Source organism: Mytilus californianus, unplaced genomic scaffold, assembly GCF_021869535.1.
Source record: "Mytilus californianus isolate M0D057914Y unplaced genomic scaffold, xbMytCali1.0.p SCAF_2, whole genome shotgun sequence".
NCBI classification, from domain to species: Eukaryota; Metazoa; Mollusca; class Bivalvia; order Mytilida; family Mytilidae; genus Mytilus; species Mytilus californianus.
In genome coordinates, this window is record NW_026262668.1 from 11,808,803 (window position 1) to 11,824,970 (window position 16,168).

At 32.3% G+C, this 16,168-nt stretch overlaps 1 protein-coding gene and 1 long non-coding RNA gene across 2 annotated transcripts in view; one reads left to right on the forward strand and one right to left on the reverse strand.

Annotated features, from left to right (window-relative positions):
* LOC127729230 (very low-density lipoprotein receptor-like) overlaps positions 1-16,168 on the forward strand; it is a 62,321-nt gene that overhangs the window by 44,544 nt on the left and 1,609 nt on the right. The window contains exons 6-9 of the mRNA XM_052236963.1: positions 7,843-7,962; positions 12,021-12,137; positions 13,042-13,140; positions 13,690-13,858. Of these exons, the coding sequence (XP_052092923.1) occupies positions 7,843-7,962; positions 12,021-12,137; positions 13,042-13,140; positions 13,690-13,858 (505 nt within the window). The remainder of the gene's footprint in view (positions 1-7,842; positions 7,963-12,020; positions 12,138-13,041; positions 13,141-13,689; positions 13,859-16,168) is intronic.
* Positions 9,717-11,096, reverse strand: LOC127729250 (uncharacterized). Its single transcript, XR_007994562.1, has 2 exons — positions 10,951-11,096; positions 9,717-10,510 (listed from the first exon to the last, which is right to left on the reverse strand). It is a non-coding gene; the product is annotated as an uncharacterized LOC127729250 (long non-coding RNA).

Sequence of the window (16,168 nt, forward strand, 5' to 3'; positions counted from 1 at the left end):
TTGGAGTCATTTTTTATGGATTCGGTACTAAAAGGTTCTAAGCGTGTATTAGGATGCACAGTTCTAAGCAAATTGCCTTTAACGCCGAAGATTTTAAATGAAATATTCAATTTGTTGTCATTAAGCAGTAGTAAGGACTTATGCTTTTGGGCAGCCTGCTTAGTTGCCTTCTTTTCCTTTTTAAGAAAGTCAAATTTATTTGCTCCGTCTCTTTCAGCTTTTGATCCTGTGCGACAGTTATCTCGAGAAGATATCACTTTTCATGCAGAGGGTGTCCGATTAAGAGTAGTGAAAACCAAAACCATTCAATTTTCAGAGCGTGTGTTAGAAATCCCACTTCCAAGAGTGAACAACTCTCATTTATGTCCCTCTAAGGCTCTCCTTCTTAATTTCAAGCAGGTACCAGCCATAAGCTCCCCATCACCGGTCTTCTTGTACTTAGTGCAGGGCAAGGTAACACCTCTTACCTATGCCACCTTTGTAAAAATGCTAAAACATAACTTATCATTGTTAAATTATGACAGCACCAAATATTCGGGACATAGTTTTCGTAGAGGGGGAGCTTCCTTCGCCTTAGAATGTGGGATACCAGCTGATCATATTTAGTCTCAGGGTGATTGGAAATCAGATGCATATAAGTTATACTTGGATCCTTCCTTTGCTCATCGACAGAAAGTCATGAATAAATTTGCTGCGGCCCTTGGGAAATAAATAACTATACTTACCTACCCCTACTGGTTCCACTTTACATGTTTGGGAAGTTTGGAATACCACAGATTGTTCATTAATTAATTTGTGTATTGTTTGAAAACTGTACTGTTGTTTGTGGTTTTATTAATATGAAAACTATAAGCATTAAACTGTGGTTCTTTTCCCAAACATGTGTTTGTTTTACTTAAGTACCCAACTGGATTCACTGGTTTCTAGACTGCATTCCGAACAGAGTAGGTCAGATGCTATTCTGCATCCGTTCTGAATCTGGTCTAGATTATAACACATTACACTGTCAGTTAAGGGGATTTAAGGGGGGAGGGGGGCTTATTTCTGAATGCTGTAGATTAATGTGGTATTTTTATATAAATAAAAATTGAGTATTAATACACAGTATAGTGAAATGCAATTCATCCTTGTGATTGCATTGCCTCTTATCAACAACATATTAAGTTACTTCATATCAGGATACAGTCATTTATGGAAATGAGTGTATCCTTAGCTTTGTATGTCATTGTAAACTTTTAACCAATGAGAAGATTGGGTTTTCCTAGTTGCTGCTGTTGAAATCTCGTTCCCTAATTGTGTAGTGAGATTTAGTTAGAGAACCAATCAGAATAGGGCGCTCATTTCAAAATGTCCAATCAGATAGTTAATTAATTACTGTTGGTTCTTTGTTCTAACAATTGCGCGTCTTCATAGGCATTCAAGCTAATTCAGTTGCATGAAGCAGAAGCATTATATTTTTGCAGTTGGAAATTTTTAAATCCCATCCTCACCCACCCTTTAAAGGGCTTTATATTTGTTTTATTATTATTGTATCAATTTATTTTGTGTATATAAATATGTTTAGAGTAGTTTGACTTACAAGAACACACAGTTTTGTATTCATAATATGTTAGTTTTTATATGGAATACCACAGATTGTTCATTAATTAATTTGTGTATTGTTTGAAAACTATACTGTTGTTTGTGGTTTTATTAATATGAAAACTATAAGCATTAAACTGTGGTTCTTTTCCCAAACATGTGTTTGTTTTACTTAAGTACCCAACTGGATTCACTGGTTTCTAGACTGCATTCCGAACAGAGTAGGTCAGATGCTATTCTGCATCCGTTCTGAATCTGGTCTAGATTCCAACACATTACACTGTCAGTTAAGGGGATTTAAGGGGGGGGGGCTTATTTCTGAATGCTGTAGATTAATAACAATAATTATCTCTATATGTACCATTTTCAATGATGAATTTTAAAGGATATGGTATTTTAATGACAATTGTTTTGAAATAGTTCTGCTTGATTAGTTGTAATAATAAGGACAAAGAATGTTAATTATAGAACACAAATTGTTTCAGTTCCCATTAAAACAACTGGAATGATGACATTTTTCAATTTCCCAACTTTACAAGGTTATGAAGAATGTTCAAATCTTAACCTGTAACAATTCTGACTTCCCGAGAGCTTTGTAATAGTATTTTTGGTATATATCAATGCAATACTTATTAAATGTAAATTTTCTCTTTTATGAATATTCGTGATAGTTGTGGAAGAAAAATATAATAGCTGCTAATCAAATGATAAGTCGTCTGTGATAACATTATAAATATCTGTGATACTACAAATATTCATAAATATAGGGCCATTTTTGTGCAATTGCAAATTTTTACAAATAAAAAAATACATATTAATATAGACAATGTAAGGATCAAACATTTTGAAGTATAAGAAAACACATATTCATTACTAATAACTAAGTTACTAATATGCATGCTCAAAAATAACAGTACAAAATTATACCTATTTATAAGTGCATGAAAGATAAATACTGCTATGAATTACGTGCAATTGAGTGTCTGTATAAATTACGTGCACTTGAAGACAAATAGGAAAAGATATAAATAGCTACATGAGGAGTAAACACATATATATATTATTGCCAAGTTTCAATAAAATACATTAACATTGTTTCCTAATTGCTTGCAAGTCCTCCATTATTGACACTTGTGCCAGGTTGAGTGCAGCTTTATTGTTATATTGTTATAAAAAAAAATACAGATACATTCCTATTGCAAACAGTTGAACCCAGTATGGAAGCAACTAAATATTTATTATATAGTTGATAAGTTATTGCATTTAAAATTCATTACATTTTATAAGGATGCCATACATGATTAGTTCCAAAACAAGACTTATATGGTTATAATATGGTTGTTAACATAACAATGCCAATATTTATTGTAACAGATTAAAAAGCTATATAGATATATGTATATGTGCAATGATGTGAAGAGAACAAATAGAGACCAGTTTAAGGAAATATTGTTTAAGGCATAAATGGTGCAATGAACTATTAATCCAATGATTATGTGCCATCTATTACTATTATTAAATAGTTCTGAGGTTGAGTTATGGTAAATGCATGAATAATGCAATGCTTAGTCCTAATGTATATATTCTAGTAGTGATGTATATTTAATGTTATATCAGACTTAATTAGAACTGTATGACATGAAATGTGATGTACTGTTTGTAAATATAAACATGTTTGATAAGTTTATGGATAATGATATGTTTATCCAAATTATATTATTTATTATAACAGATTAAAAGCTATTGTTGGCTCTATGGTCGAGTTGTTGTCGCTTTGACACATTCCCCATTTCCATTCTAAATTTTATATTGACATATGCTAAACATATGGTATTAAGAATACAAAAAAGATTAGATCATGAATATATTGTTAAAGGCAAATATAATGCAATGACATCTTAGCTAAATGTTTGGATATGTTATGTTATCTTTTAATGATATTTTATAGATTTTTGAACTAAAACTGTATGCCTCGAACTACTGTTTGGATATATATATGTAGACAAGATTGTCAATGCATGAATAATGCTGTTCTCATTCCCAATGCATCTATACTAGTTATTACAATGTTAATGCCCTTTTTGCTAAGCCAATGGGGGCAGTCAATGTTACCGTTGTCTGTCTGTATGTAAGTCTCTGTTCATCACGAAATTGATTTCCGTTCTATAATATTAATATGGCTCAACTGAATGTTATTAAATATATAAACAATGTTTATTATCACCAAAAAAACCAAGATAAATTTAAAATTTGGATTGTGTCCCTCTTATCATTATAGTTATATTTCCATTTATATGTGGAAATATTTTTACTATTTTAATAATATTTCAAATTCTTATTTGCCGCAGACAAATGTAATACAAAACATTATTTATTTTAAAGTGCTCATTCCCACCAAAAAAATAATCAAACGCAAAATTGGATGGTGATTCTTTCACTATTCTAGAGACGTGTCCCATAGTAACATAATATGCAAGAAAGTACCACTGATACATTCCCAAATTATTTACTGTTATATATAGTTTAGAGTAATGTACAACTACATGTATACATGTATATGCTATGCAATGTGATGAACTTTTTGAAGTTTGATTAATGATTAATTTTTATGAATAATGTATATATGTTAGTCCAATGTATATATTTATAGTTTTGGCATTTTTTACTATTAATAATAGGTATAGATAGTCTATTGAACTGTATTAAATGGAAATAGCATGAATTCAATGGATAATGCAATAATAAATCAAAATGTTTATATATACCAGTTATGACATTTTTTAAAGTTATCTCATGGTCAATCCAAAGTTTGATTGTAACACATGTGATCCTTTTAATCCATTTTTATAAGCCCGTCAAATTTTTGACGGGACGTATTTTGGTATACAAATGTCCGGCGTCCGTCCGTCTGTCCGTCCGTCCGTCTGTCTGTCCGGCGTAAACATGTCGCACCGTAACTTGAGAATGACTTATCCAAATTTCATGAAACTTAAAATAGTTGTTTCTTATGATGGTCAAACGATCTGTATACTTTTTGGTGAATATAAAATTAAAACTTTTTGAGTTACTGGACTTAGTAACTAAAAACAGGTGTGTGTTTTTTTTCACATGTCGCGCCGTATCTCAAAAACAATTTATGATTATTGCTTAAAACTTTACACACTTCTTAGTTATATTAATCTTAAGATCTGTATACTTTTTGGTGATGATTCAAAATTTTATTTTAGAGATATTGAGTTTTTTGTTAAAAAAGGGGGAGGGGTTTTTCACATGTCGCGCCGTATCTCAAAAACAGTTTATGGTTATTGCTTAAAACTTTACACACTTCTTAGTTACATTAACCTCAAGATCTGTATACTTTTTGGTGATGATTCAAAATTTTATTTTTGAGTTGTTGAGTATTTTGTAAAAAAAGGGGGAGGGGTTTTTCACATGTCGCGCCGTATCTCAAAAACGATTTATGATTATTGCTTAAAATTTTACACACTTCTTAGTTATATTAATCTAAAGATCTGTATACTTTTTGGTTTTGATTCAAAATTTTATTTTTGAGATAATGATTTTTTTTTTTTAAAAGGGGGGTTTTCACATGTCGCACCGTATCTCAAAAACAATTTATGATTATTGCTTAAAATTTTACACACTTCTTAGTTATATTAATCTAAAGATCTGTATACTTTTTGGTTTTGATTCAAAATTTTATTTTAGAGATATTGAGTTTTTTGTAAAAAAAAAAGGGGGGTTTTCGCATGTCACGCCCTATGTCAGAAACGGTTTATGCTTATTGCATAAAAATTCACACACAAGACGACGGGCGTATCATGCGCTCATGGCGCAGCTGTTTATTGAATATTAAGAGACTATACAAATGCTTGCTCAGCATACAGATAAATGATTTGAAAACATAACAGATATGCTAAATGAATAATAAAATGCTAAATTCTGTTCATATAATATAGCCCTACATTTGAAAGTCATTATAACTGTATGCTTAGCATATATATAACTGGATTAAATCAAATATATGGGATCATGTAAAATGTTTCTCGTTAAATGTAAAATTAAAAAAAACGTATTTTGGTATATGTGGATATTTTAAGGAATATCAAATAGAAATTTACAACGTATTATAGGAAAAGAGAGGTTCACAAAGGGTTAGAATGGCCCTAAATTGGTCAAGCAATTACAAATTTCAAATAAATAGAAATGTTAGTGATAATTCTATTAAGACTAAAATATACTATTTTGGCACCTACTATTAAATATCTTGAAGCTATGACCCCATAATTATACATTATTTGTATTTTTGGTCAATTTTGTCTGAAATTTATATGTTTTTTGCATAATTAACCATGGCTGCCATACAATTCCAAAAAGTTTTTATTTTGATGAATTCTTTATCAAATTTTGAATCTTTTGGTTACAAAACATTTTGGATTGTAGGTGGTGCCCAAATTTTCATAAAGCTTTCATGTCTGAAAATTGCACCAAATCATTATATTTGGATAAAATGGGCCTATTAATTTGGAGAATATAATGTACTATTATGAAAGAACTGATTTATTGAGCGTTAATAAATTTGAAATCGACCAATTTACGAACCAAATTGTGAACTATTTGGAGTTTTATTGTAAGATTTATATTTTAGACCGCTCTGGGCTATAAATGAACCGTGTCCTTTGAATAAGTGATTTCACAATAACCATAATACTAAGTACCTGTTAGAAAATAGCCCTTTAACAGTACATTGTTAAAGATGAATATATTCCAACAATGACCAATATTAATGATGTAATGAGATTATATATATACTGTTTTATATTGTTTTATATTGTTACATATATAAATGAAAATTGAAACCAAACTGTTGTCATTATTTAAAAAAGAGACACGAAAAGGGAGGTATGATTGGTAATCAGACACAGAAACAAAATGATGAAAAAGAAATAAAGCTTACCATACAACATCTTTACAATCAGAAAAAAACTATACTAAAATCAGTTAGAAATAGCCATGAAATGACAAATATTAAACAATATAAATCAGAAAACTAATGGCCACATCAATGTACAAACAGAAAATCAAAAGATATACACCAAAGAATTACAAGCCCTGTTTTACAGGCCTCTTACTAAGGACCGACGCATTCATATTGAAGTTGTGATCTATATGTATGGTGCAAAATCATCTCATTGCGAAAACCAGTGGTGTCAAAGTACTAAATCGGATCAAAGTAAAAAAAAACGAACATTTGAAAAACTATCCAGATGTTGTTAGATTCAATTAACAATAATACCATCATTAGTGAAAGGCTATCTACCTCATATAATACATTGTAATATTTACAATGAACCATCTAATAATTAAAAAACAGAACCTATAGCTGCTGATTTTTTTTCCCATAATAAATAAATGATATGAAGTGTTACAATAAAACAAAGATAACTCAGTGAAGCTATTTATAACATTTAAAAAGTTTGTGTCGACTGCAACAAAATCTGGAATAAGCAAGAATAAGATATAGTAATCTTGCTGTGTAAACATTAGCAATTGATTAGAAAACAAAATGTTTCATAAAATAGAAGACCTGGATACTACATACATTGTTTATAAATTGCCAAATGTAGAGCAGGATCTGCTTACCCATCCAGACCACTTGAAATCACCCCAACTATTGGTGGGGTTCGTGTTGCTCAGGCTTTAGTTTTCTATGTTGTTTCTAGTGTACTCTTATTTGTCTTTTTCAGTTTTAGACATGGCATTGTCAGCTTATTATCGATATATGAGTTTACTGTTCATGTGGTATCTTTCACCCAAATATTACAATTTATCTGTTTTAATATGATTGTCTTGACCTCTTTCTCATAATTCAGTGACTACTCAAAAAATTATTTGCTATGTTGATTCTCTGTTATAAGTAATAAGCTTACGATTTTTGCATGTGTGCAACTATACGGTCCTAATGCCAATCTAGCAGTTCTCATTTGACCACGTAAACATTTCATGGATAATTCACAAAAATAAGTTTCTTACTATAAGACGGTATCTCAGATATGATAGGAAATTATATTATGTGTACTATATTGTAAGGTGAACATCTGTCTGGCAGGTATTATATAAACACCTGTCATTTATCAATAATCCAACATAACATGAGGTCCTCTGATGTTCAGTACTTCAGTACTTTGATTAAATATCATGGTTCTGTAATATTATCCTCTGTTAAGGATCTTTTCTTTATCATTCATGAATCTTTTTCAGATATAAATGAATGTCAAGACAAAGTCTGTAGTCAGCATTGTATAAACACACCAGGATCATATAATTGTTCCTGTGATGAAGGGTACAACCTTCTAGATGACAGGCAGTGTATAGCTAATGGTTTGTATGGTATGGGAGTATTACAGGTGTACATATCTTATAGTATGGTCAAAAAAGTTTAAAACGAATAATTTGTGATATACACGTACTAGACTAGAAAAGATAGTATAGTATAGTTTCACTGATTACTTGTAATGTAGGTCACTTTGATTGATTGTTAGTTGCTTAATGTCCAGTCACAAATATTTCATGTACATGTCCTACTTTTCTAGCTCATTTACTCTGATTTGAATTTACATCAGAATAAAAAGAAAGGAAATGTGGTATGATTGTTGATGAAACAACTATCCAAATGAAGTGGATTTAACCAATTATAGGTCACTGTACATCCTTCAACACTGAGCAAATCCTGTACTATATAGTCAGCTATGGAAGGCCTCAACATGACCAAATGTGAAACAATTCAAATAAAAAACCAACGGCCTGATGACAAAACAATAATGATTTTAAATTACTATTTGTGTTTATATCCCAATTCATGTGTAATGAAGCAGTAAAATCATGCTATTCACAGTTACAAATGAGAAATTACTTTAGGTATAGAACCACTAATTCAGGCCCGGTCGGAAAGAACATACAAGAAAGTAGTACATATTTTAAACAAAATAGTTCCTACGCATAGCTGTATCTTTGTCAATAGTTGGAATATTTGGGTTGTTTTAGTATCAAATGAAAGCTTGGGGACTTGGGATCACTGTAGAGCCCTTGTTGAAAGTTTTATTTGAATAATAAAGAAGTATAAGAAATTTTAATAAGAGGGCTCATTTGGCCTGTTGTTCAGATCAGAAGTTCCTGTTTTTGTACTATCAAACTTCCGGGAACCAGAACGCTCTAATATGCAATTAAAGGTATGTTGATTTTTTCAGCACAAGCCAGGATAAGGTACAGGTTTGACATGAAATAACTGCCACATTTTTTGAACTTAAGATAAAGTAGCCATTAATGCTTGAAATTGCAGAATTTAACATAGAAAGCAATGGGGCTATGAATTAGTGGTTTTATACCTTTAATGACCCATTGAGAAATACAAATCAAATATATTGTTCTGTACAAATTTGAGAAGGAAAACCGCTTTCTGTACGATGTTGGATTTTGTAAAACTTTGAATAGTTTTTATACGCCCGTTTACGGGACGTATTATGGAATACTGTTGTCCGTCCGTCTGTCTGCCCGTCATCAACATGTCTGACAATAACTCAAAAACACTTTAACCAATTTGCATGAAACTTTGGTGAGTTGTTTATATCTATTGACCTGAGCTCCTTTTTAATTTTTATAAATTTTAGATTTTACGTTTCCCAGTTATGGGGTTTTATTCTTTAAAAAAGGGTGATTTTCCAGTTTTCGGACAATAACTGAAAAACACTTTCACCAATTTGTAAGAAACTTTGGTGAATTGTTTATATCTATTGATTTGAGCTCCCGTTCGATGTTTATGAATTTTAGATTTTATGTTTCCAAGGTATGGGGTTTTATTCATTAAAAAAGGGGATTTTCCAGTTTTCAGACAATAACTCAAATTAAATGCTATGAGCAGTTTTCATAAAACTTTAATAATGAATTGTTAATATCTATTGACATGAGCTCCCTTTTGATTTTTATAAATTTTAGATTTTACTTTTCCGATTTATGGGATTTTATTTATAAAAAAGGGGTGATTTTCCAGTTTTCGGACAATAACTCAAAAGTGCTTTGAGCAGTTTTCATGAAACTTTGGTGACTGGTTTATATCTATTAAAATGACCGCCCATTAGTTTTTGTCGAGCCTGCGACATTTTGTCGCAGAAAGCTCGACATAGGGATAGTGATCCGGCGGCGGCGGCGGCGTGGCGTTAGCTCACTTCTTAAAAGCTTTATATTTTAGAAGGTGGAAGGTCTGGATGCTTCATACTTTGTATATGGATGCCTCATGTTACGAAGTTTCCGTCAGTCACATGTCCAATGTCCTTGACCTCATTTTCATGGTTCAGTGACTACTTGAAAAAAAAGTTCAGATTTTTTGTCATGTTAGATTCTCTCTTATTATAAGTAATAGGATAACTATATTTGGTATGTGCGTACCTTGCAAGGTCCTCATGCCCGTCAGACAGTTTTCACTTGACCTCAACCTCATTTCATGGATCAGTGAACAAGGTTAAGTTTTGGTGGTCAAGTCCATATCTCAGATACTATAAGCAATAGGTCTTGTATATTCGGTGTATGGAAGGACTGTAAGGTGTACATGTCCAACTGGCAGGTGTCATCTGACCTTGACCTCATTTTCATGGTTCAGTGGTCATAGTTAAGTTTTTGTGTTTTGGTCTGTTTTTCTTATACTGTATGCCATAGGTCTACTTTATTTGGTGTATGGAATGATTGTAAGGTGTACATGTCTAGCGGGCAGGTGTCATCTGACCTTGACCTCATTTTCATGGTTCAGTGGTCAAAGTTAAGTTTTTGAGTTTTGTTCTTTTTTTCTAATACTATATGCAATAGTTCAACTATATTTGGTATGTGCGTACCTTGCAAGGTCCTCATGCCCGTCAGACAGTTTTCACTTGACCTCGACCTCATTTTATGGATCAGTGAACAAGGTTAAATTTTGGTGGTCAAGTCCATATCTCAGATACTATAAGCAATAGGTCTTGTATATTCGGTGTATGGAAGGACTGTAAGGTGTACATGTCCAACTGGCAGGTGTCATCTGACCTTGACCTCATTTTCATGGTTCAGTGGTTATAGTTAAGTTTTTGTGTTTTGGTCTGTTTTTCTTATACTGTATGCCATAGGTCTACTTTATTTGGTGTATGGAATGATTGTAAGGTGTACATGTCTAGCGGGCAGGTGTCATCTGACCTTGACCTCATTTTCATGGTTCAGTGGTCAAAGTTAAGTTTTTGAGTTTTGGTCTTTTTTTCTAATACTATATGCAATAGTTCAACTATATTTGGTATGTGCGTACCTTGCAAGGTCCTCATGCCCGTCAGACAGTTTTCACTTGACCTCAACCTCATTTTATGGATCAGTGAACAAGGTTAAGTTTTGGTGGTCAAGTCCATATCTCAGATACTATAAGCAATAGGTCTTGTATATTCGGTGTATGGAAGGACTGTAAGGTGTACATGTCCAACTGGCAGGTGTCATCTGACCTTGACCTCATTTTCATGGTTCAGTGGTTATAGTTAAGTTTTTGTGTTTTGGTCTGTTTTTCTTATACTGTATGCCATAGGTTTACTATATTTGGTGTATGGATGATTGTAAGGTGTACATGTCTAGCGGGCAGGTGTCATCTGACCATGACCTCATTTTCATGGTTCAGTGGTCAAAGTTAAGTTTTTTGAGTTTTGTTCTTTTTTTCTAATACTATATGCAATAGTTCAACTATATTTGGTGTATGGAAATATTTTATGATCTATTTGGCAGTCACGCAGGTTTTATTTGATCTTGACCTCATTTTCAAGGTTCATTGCTCAGTGTTAAGTTTTTGTGTTTTGGTCTGTTTTTCTTAAACTATAAGCAATAGGTCAACTATATTTGTTGTATGGAAGAATTGTTAGCTGTACATGCCTGCCTAGCATGGTTCATCTGACCTTGACCTCATTTTCATGGTTCATTGGTCAATGTTTAGTTTACTTGGTTAATGTTTAGTTTATGTGACAGTTGTAATAAAGCTTTATATTTAGGACTATCAACATAATATCAATGATTAGTAAAGAAGGCGAGACATTTCAGCGTGTGCACTCTTGTTTTTATAAATTTCTGATATGACATTGAGTAGTAATGAAACTTTATTCTTTGAAAAAGCAACGGGTGTATCATGCGCTCATGGCGCAGGTTTGAGAAGTAAAACAACACCAAAATTTGGATAACAATCTAAAGAGATACTTGATGTGTTTAATGAATGAATTTGTACTTGCCATTACCAGCAAGACAGGTGATACATGTAAAGTAGAATCTGTTGTTTGTCTCTTGTCCTTTTTTGCTATTGTATTGTCTGTTTTTCTTAGACTTACGATGTTTCATTGTCCATTGGTGAACTGTTTTCTGACCTTTTTTTAATAATTATCTATTAATTTCAGGTTCTGATCCAGTATTATATATAGCAGCATACAACAGAATTGTATCATACAACATCAGGTCTTCTAACAAAGAACTGGTCACAGTTGTAGATAACCTCAGTCATGTTCAGAATATAGGTAAAATTTTCGTCTTTTAATCAGTTTTATACCATCATGGTTCTAAGTATACTATAATTCTATTTTGATGATAAATGATGGTATGATTGTATTTGTCTAGTAACAGTTATAAGAAATTCAGTTTCTTAAATTAAGATTGCACTAAGTGCAATGAAAACCTATTGTCACTGGCTTGACAGCTATATTTAGCTATCTCCCAGGCCTCATCTCTACCTTTACTTTGTGCAGTGAGGTGAACATTCTTTAGATCCTATCCATGTCAAGCAATTTATAAATAATGTATACTGGCTATAAGTAAGATAACTTTAATTCAAAATATTGCTCAAATTTGATCCATTGCTTATTATAATGCAGTTCACAATGAAAATGAAGGCAATCTTTACTCCCTAAGTGCTCACAAGCATTTTTAATTCTTGAATATTATTAAACAGGAAATACCCATATATCATCTGAAGGGTAAGCTAGAGTCAGGTGTTACACCATAGACTTGGACTTTGTATCCTTTTTTTAGCAATAGAAAGATGGTTACGGGTGTGGCAATTTTTGAGGGTATTTTTATGTGTTAAGAGAACACATTTCTGTCACTTATGAATTAAGCCACTAAATGATAAAAAATTTTACTGAACCTGGACATTTTATGTATATTTTGCTATTGAGTCTCAAAATATACAGTAAATTCCAAAATTATTGTGATTTTTTTATAAATGGAAAAAAATTTGACAGTATCAGAGTCGCACTAATAAAAATTTGCATTCAGAATTTCAGTAGTGATTTTTCTTTATTAAACTTTTGCAATCACATTAATTAGATTTCACATTTTTACCAGAGTTCAAGGATTCTCATTATTTTCTGAATTTACAGTATACTTGGACTGCCCTGCTTCAATCTTTGTGTTTCTTTACAGCTGCAGACGGCAGACATTTATATTGGACAGACCAGAAAGACAAGGCAGTATATAAATATGACATTGACGATGGTCACCTGTGGAAAGTGGTTGATACAGGTATCTCCACATAATTTCATGGAACTTTTGCTATCTGAAATTGAAAATATGATAAGTTTTAAAATCAGAATGCCAATTTTTGAATTATTATTAGGTAAAAGCAATGTTTAGATATCTGGAATGTGCCTATCCTAAAAATATTTATGTAAAATTATATTTTGATCTGTTTTGAAAGAATATTTAAATAGTTAAGTTAATAGACAACTTTCAAATTTGTGCACTTTCCCATAGATTTCATATGTCACAATGCTAATATTATTACGTCACAGTAAGATCCAATTGTTCAATGATGTCGTTTACACCTACTGACTCTCTGTCAACCGGTTAGTAATTAACTCATTCATAAAAAACAACTTGAGATTGGTGTATTGAGTCATCTTACCTGAAATAAAAGAGTTTTATTCTACTTAAATAGAGAGGAAACTATAACTTAACAAGAACTCGTTCTACTTTACCTATATGGTAGGTAACTTTCTTGGTTTAATTTGGCATCAAAACAACAGTGTCTGATGTGAACACATTTGTCTTTAATTACTTTACATAATTTAGGTGTTGACTCTCCTAGAGGTATTGCAGTAGATGCAGTGACAAATCACCTGTATATTGTGGACAGTTTTAAAAATAGAATAATTGTGTGTGATAGCTATGGTGAAGTATGTACAGTGATACAGAAAGATTTGCACACACCAGAGGACATAATCATTGTAAATAAACACAGGTTAATAAATTTCAATCTTATATAAATATTGAAACTGCAGTGTTGTCATCATGGGTAGAAACACTAAATGTGTGGTTCAAAATAAATCCTGAAACAAATTTACTTCAAATAATGGTTTGTCTTCAATAAGCTTGAATGTTTTCCCCTGGATGATAAGTATTCAAGAATAATTTGCTTTTATATTTTTTTACTAGGCATTAAGGATTCAACAACCAATCAAATATTTATAAAATTTATGTTTGCACTTTGAAATTCAAAAGAAACTTTCTTATCAAAGTGTGCTCATTGAGTTCTGTCCCCCCTGCGACGAAAGTAACAGTATGGGAGACATAGGTATTACTATCCGGCGGCGGCGTAAACTATTTGTATAAAGCTTTATATTTCAGAAGGTAGAAGACCTGGATGCTTCATACCGTGTATGCAGATACCTTATGTTACGAAATTTCTGTCTGTCATATGCACATTTTATTTGATCTCATTTTCATGGTTCAGTGACTGCTTGATAAAAAATTACAGGTTTTTTCTCATGTGAATTTCTCACTTATTAAGAGTAAAAGGATAACTATATTTGGTATATGGGTTCCTTGCAACGTCTACATGTCTGTCACACAGGGTTAACCTGATCTCGACCTCAATTCATGGATCAGTGATCAAGGTTAAAGTTACGTGATTAGGTCTGCTTCTCAGATACTACAAGCAGCAGGTCAACTATATGTGGTGTATGGAATGATTGTAAGGGGTACATGTCAGACTGACAGGTTTCATGTGACCTTGACCTCATATTCATGGTTCATTGGTGATTGTTAATTTTTTTGTGTTTTGGTTTGTTTTTATGCGATCGCAAAAAATTTTGCGGTCGTATAATGGTATCACGTTGTCGTCGTCTGCGTCGTCCCAAGATATTTGGTTTCCGGACAATAACTTTAGTATAGGTAAATAGAAATCTATGAAATTTAAACACAAGGTTTATTACCACAAAAGGAAGGTTGGGATTGATTTTGGAGGTTATGGTCCTAACAATTTAGGAATTAGAGGCCAAAAAGGGACCCAAATAAGCATTTTTCTAGTTTCCAGACAATAACTTGTGGAAAGGTGTATGGATCTCTCTGAAATTAGACCACAAGTTTCCATACCACAAAGGGATGGTTAGGATTGGCTTTGGGGGGTTATGGCTCAAACCGTTTATGAATAAGGGGCAAAAAAGGGGGAAAAACAAGGGTTTCCTGGTTAATGGACAATTTCTTAAAAGTACACTGTTATGTTTGGATTACCTAGCTTACACTGCTTTTAAAATTATGCATAAAAAAATGTTGTATTGTCTTGAGGTGATTAGCTGTCAATTTATTTTTAGAAGTTACTATTAAAAATGCTGATTAAGGAATATTAATTTTAGCCATGATTATGTATGTCATTTTCTATTTTAAGACTTTTATGATGTATTTAAATGGGTAATTATGATTGCAAACTCCATTGGAAATTTGAATTGAGATTTTGACCATATCTTGGGGGAAAAGATTTTTTTTTTGATAAAGGGGGGGGGGGGGGAGGAGGTGAAAAAAAATTGTGGGGGGGACAATTTTTTCTCATTTCAGATTTCAGAAATTTTTTTTGGGGGGGGTCAATTCGCAACAGCATAGTGTATTGCACAAAGGCAAAAAATTGAATATAAATTCAAATCATATGACCAATTCTAAGTTCTTTGACTACAGTTATTCTGTGTCAGAAACCTATTATGTGTCAATATTTAATTACAATCCAAATTCAGACCTGTATCAAGCACGAATATTGTGTCCATTTTCGCCCTCTAGCTGCGCTCGACGAAGCAATTTATTTAAGTACTGTAAGCAATAGGTCAACTATATTTGGTGTATGGAATAATTGTAAGGTGTACATGTCTGTCTAGCTGGTGTCATCTGACCTTGACCTCATTTAAATGATTCATTGGTCAGTGTTGAGTTTTTGTGTTTTGGTCTGTTTTTCAAGTACTATAAGCAAAAGGTCAACTGTATTTGGTGTATGGAAGGATTGTAAGTTGTACATGTCTGTCTAGTGGATTTCATCTGACCTTGACCTCATTTTCATGGTTCATTGGTCAATGTTAAGTTTTTGTGTTTTGGTCTGTTTTTCAAATACTAATAGTAATAGGTCAAATATAATTGGTGTATGGAATGATTGTAAGGTGTACATGTCTGTCTAGCCAGTATCATCTGACCTTGACCTCATTTCCATGGTTTATTGGTCAACATTAAGTTTTTGTGTTTTGGTCTGTTATTCAATGACCATGAGCAATAAACTATATTTGGTGTATGG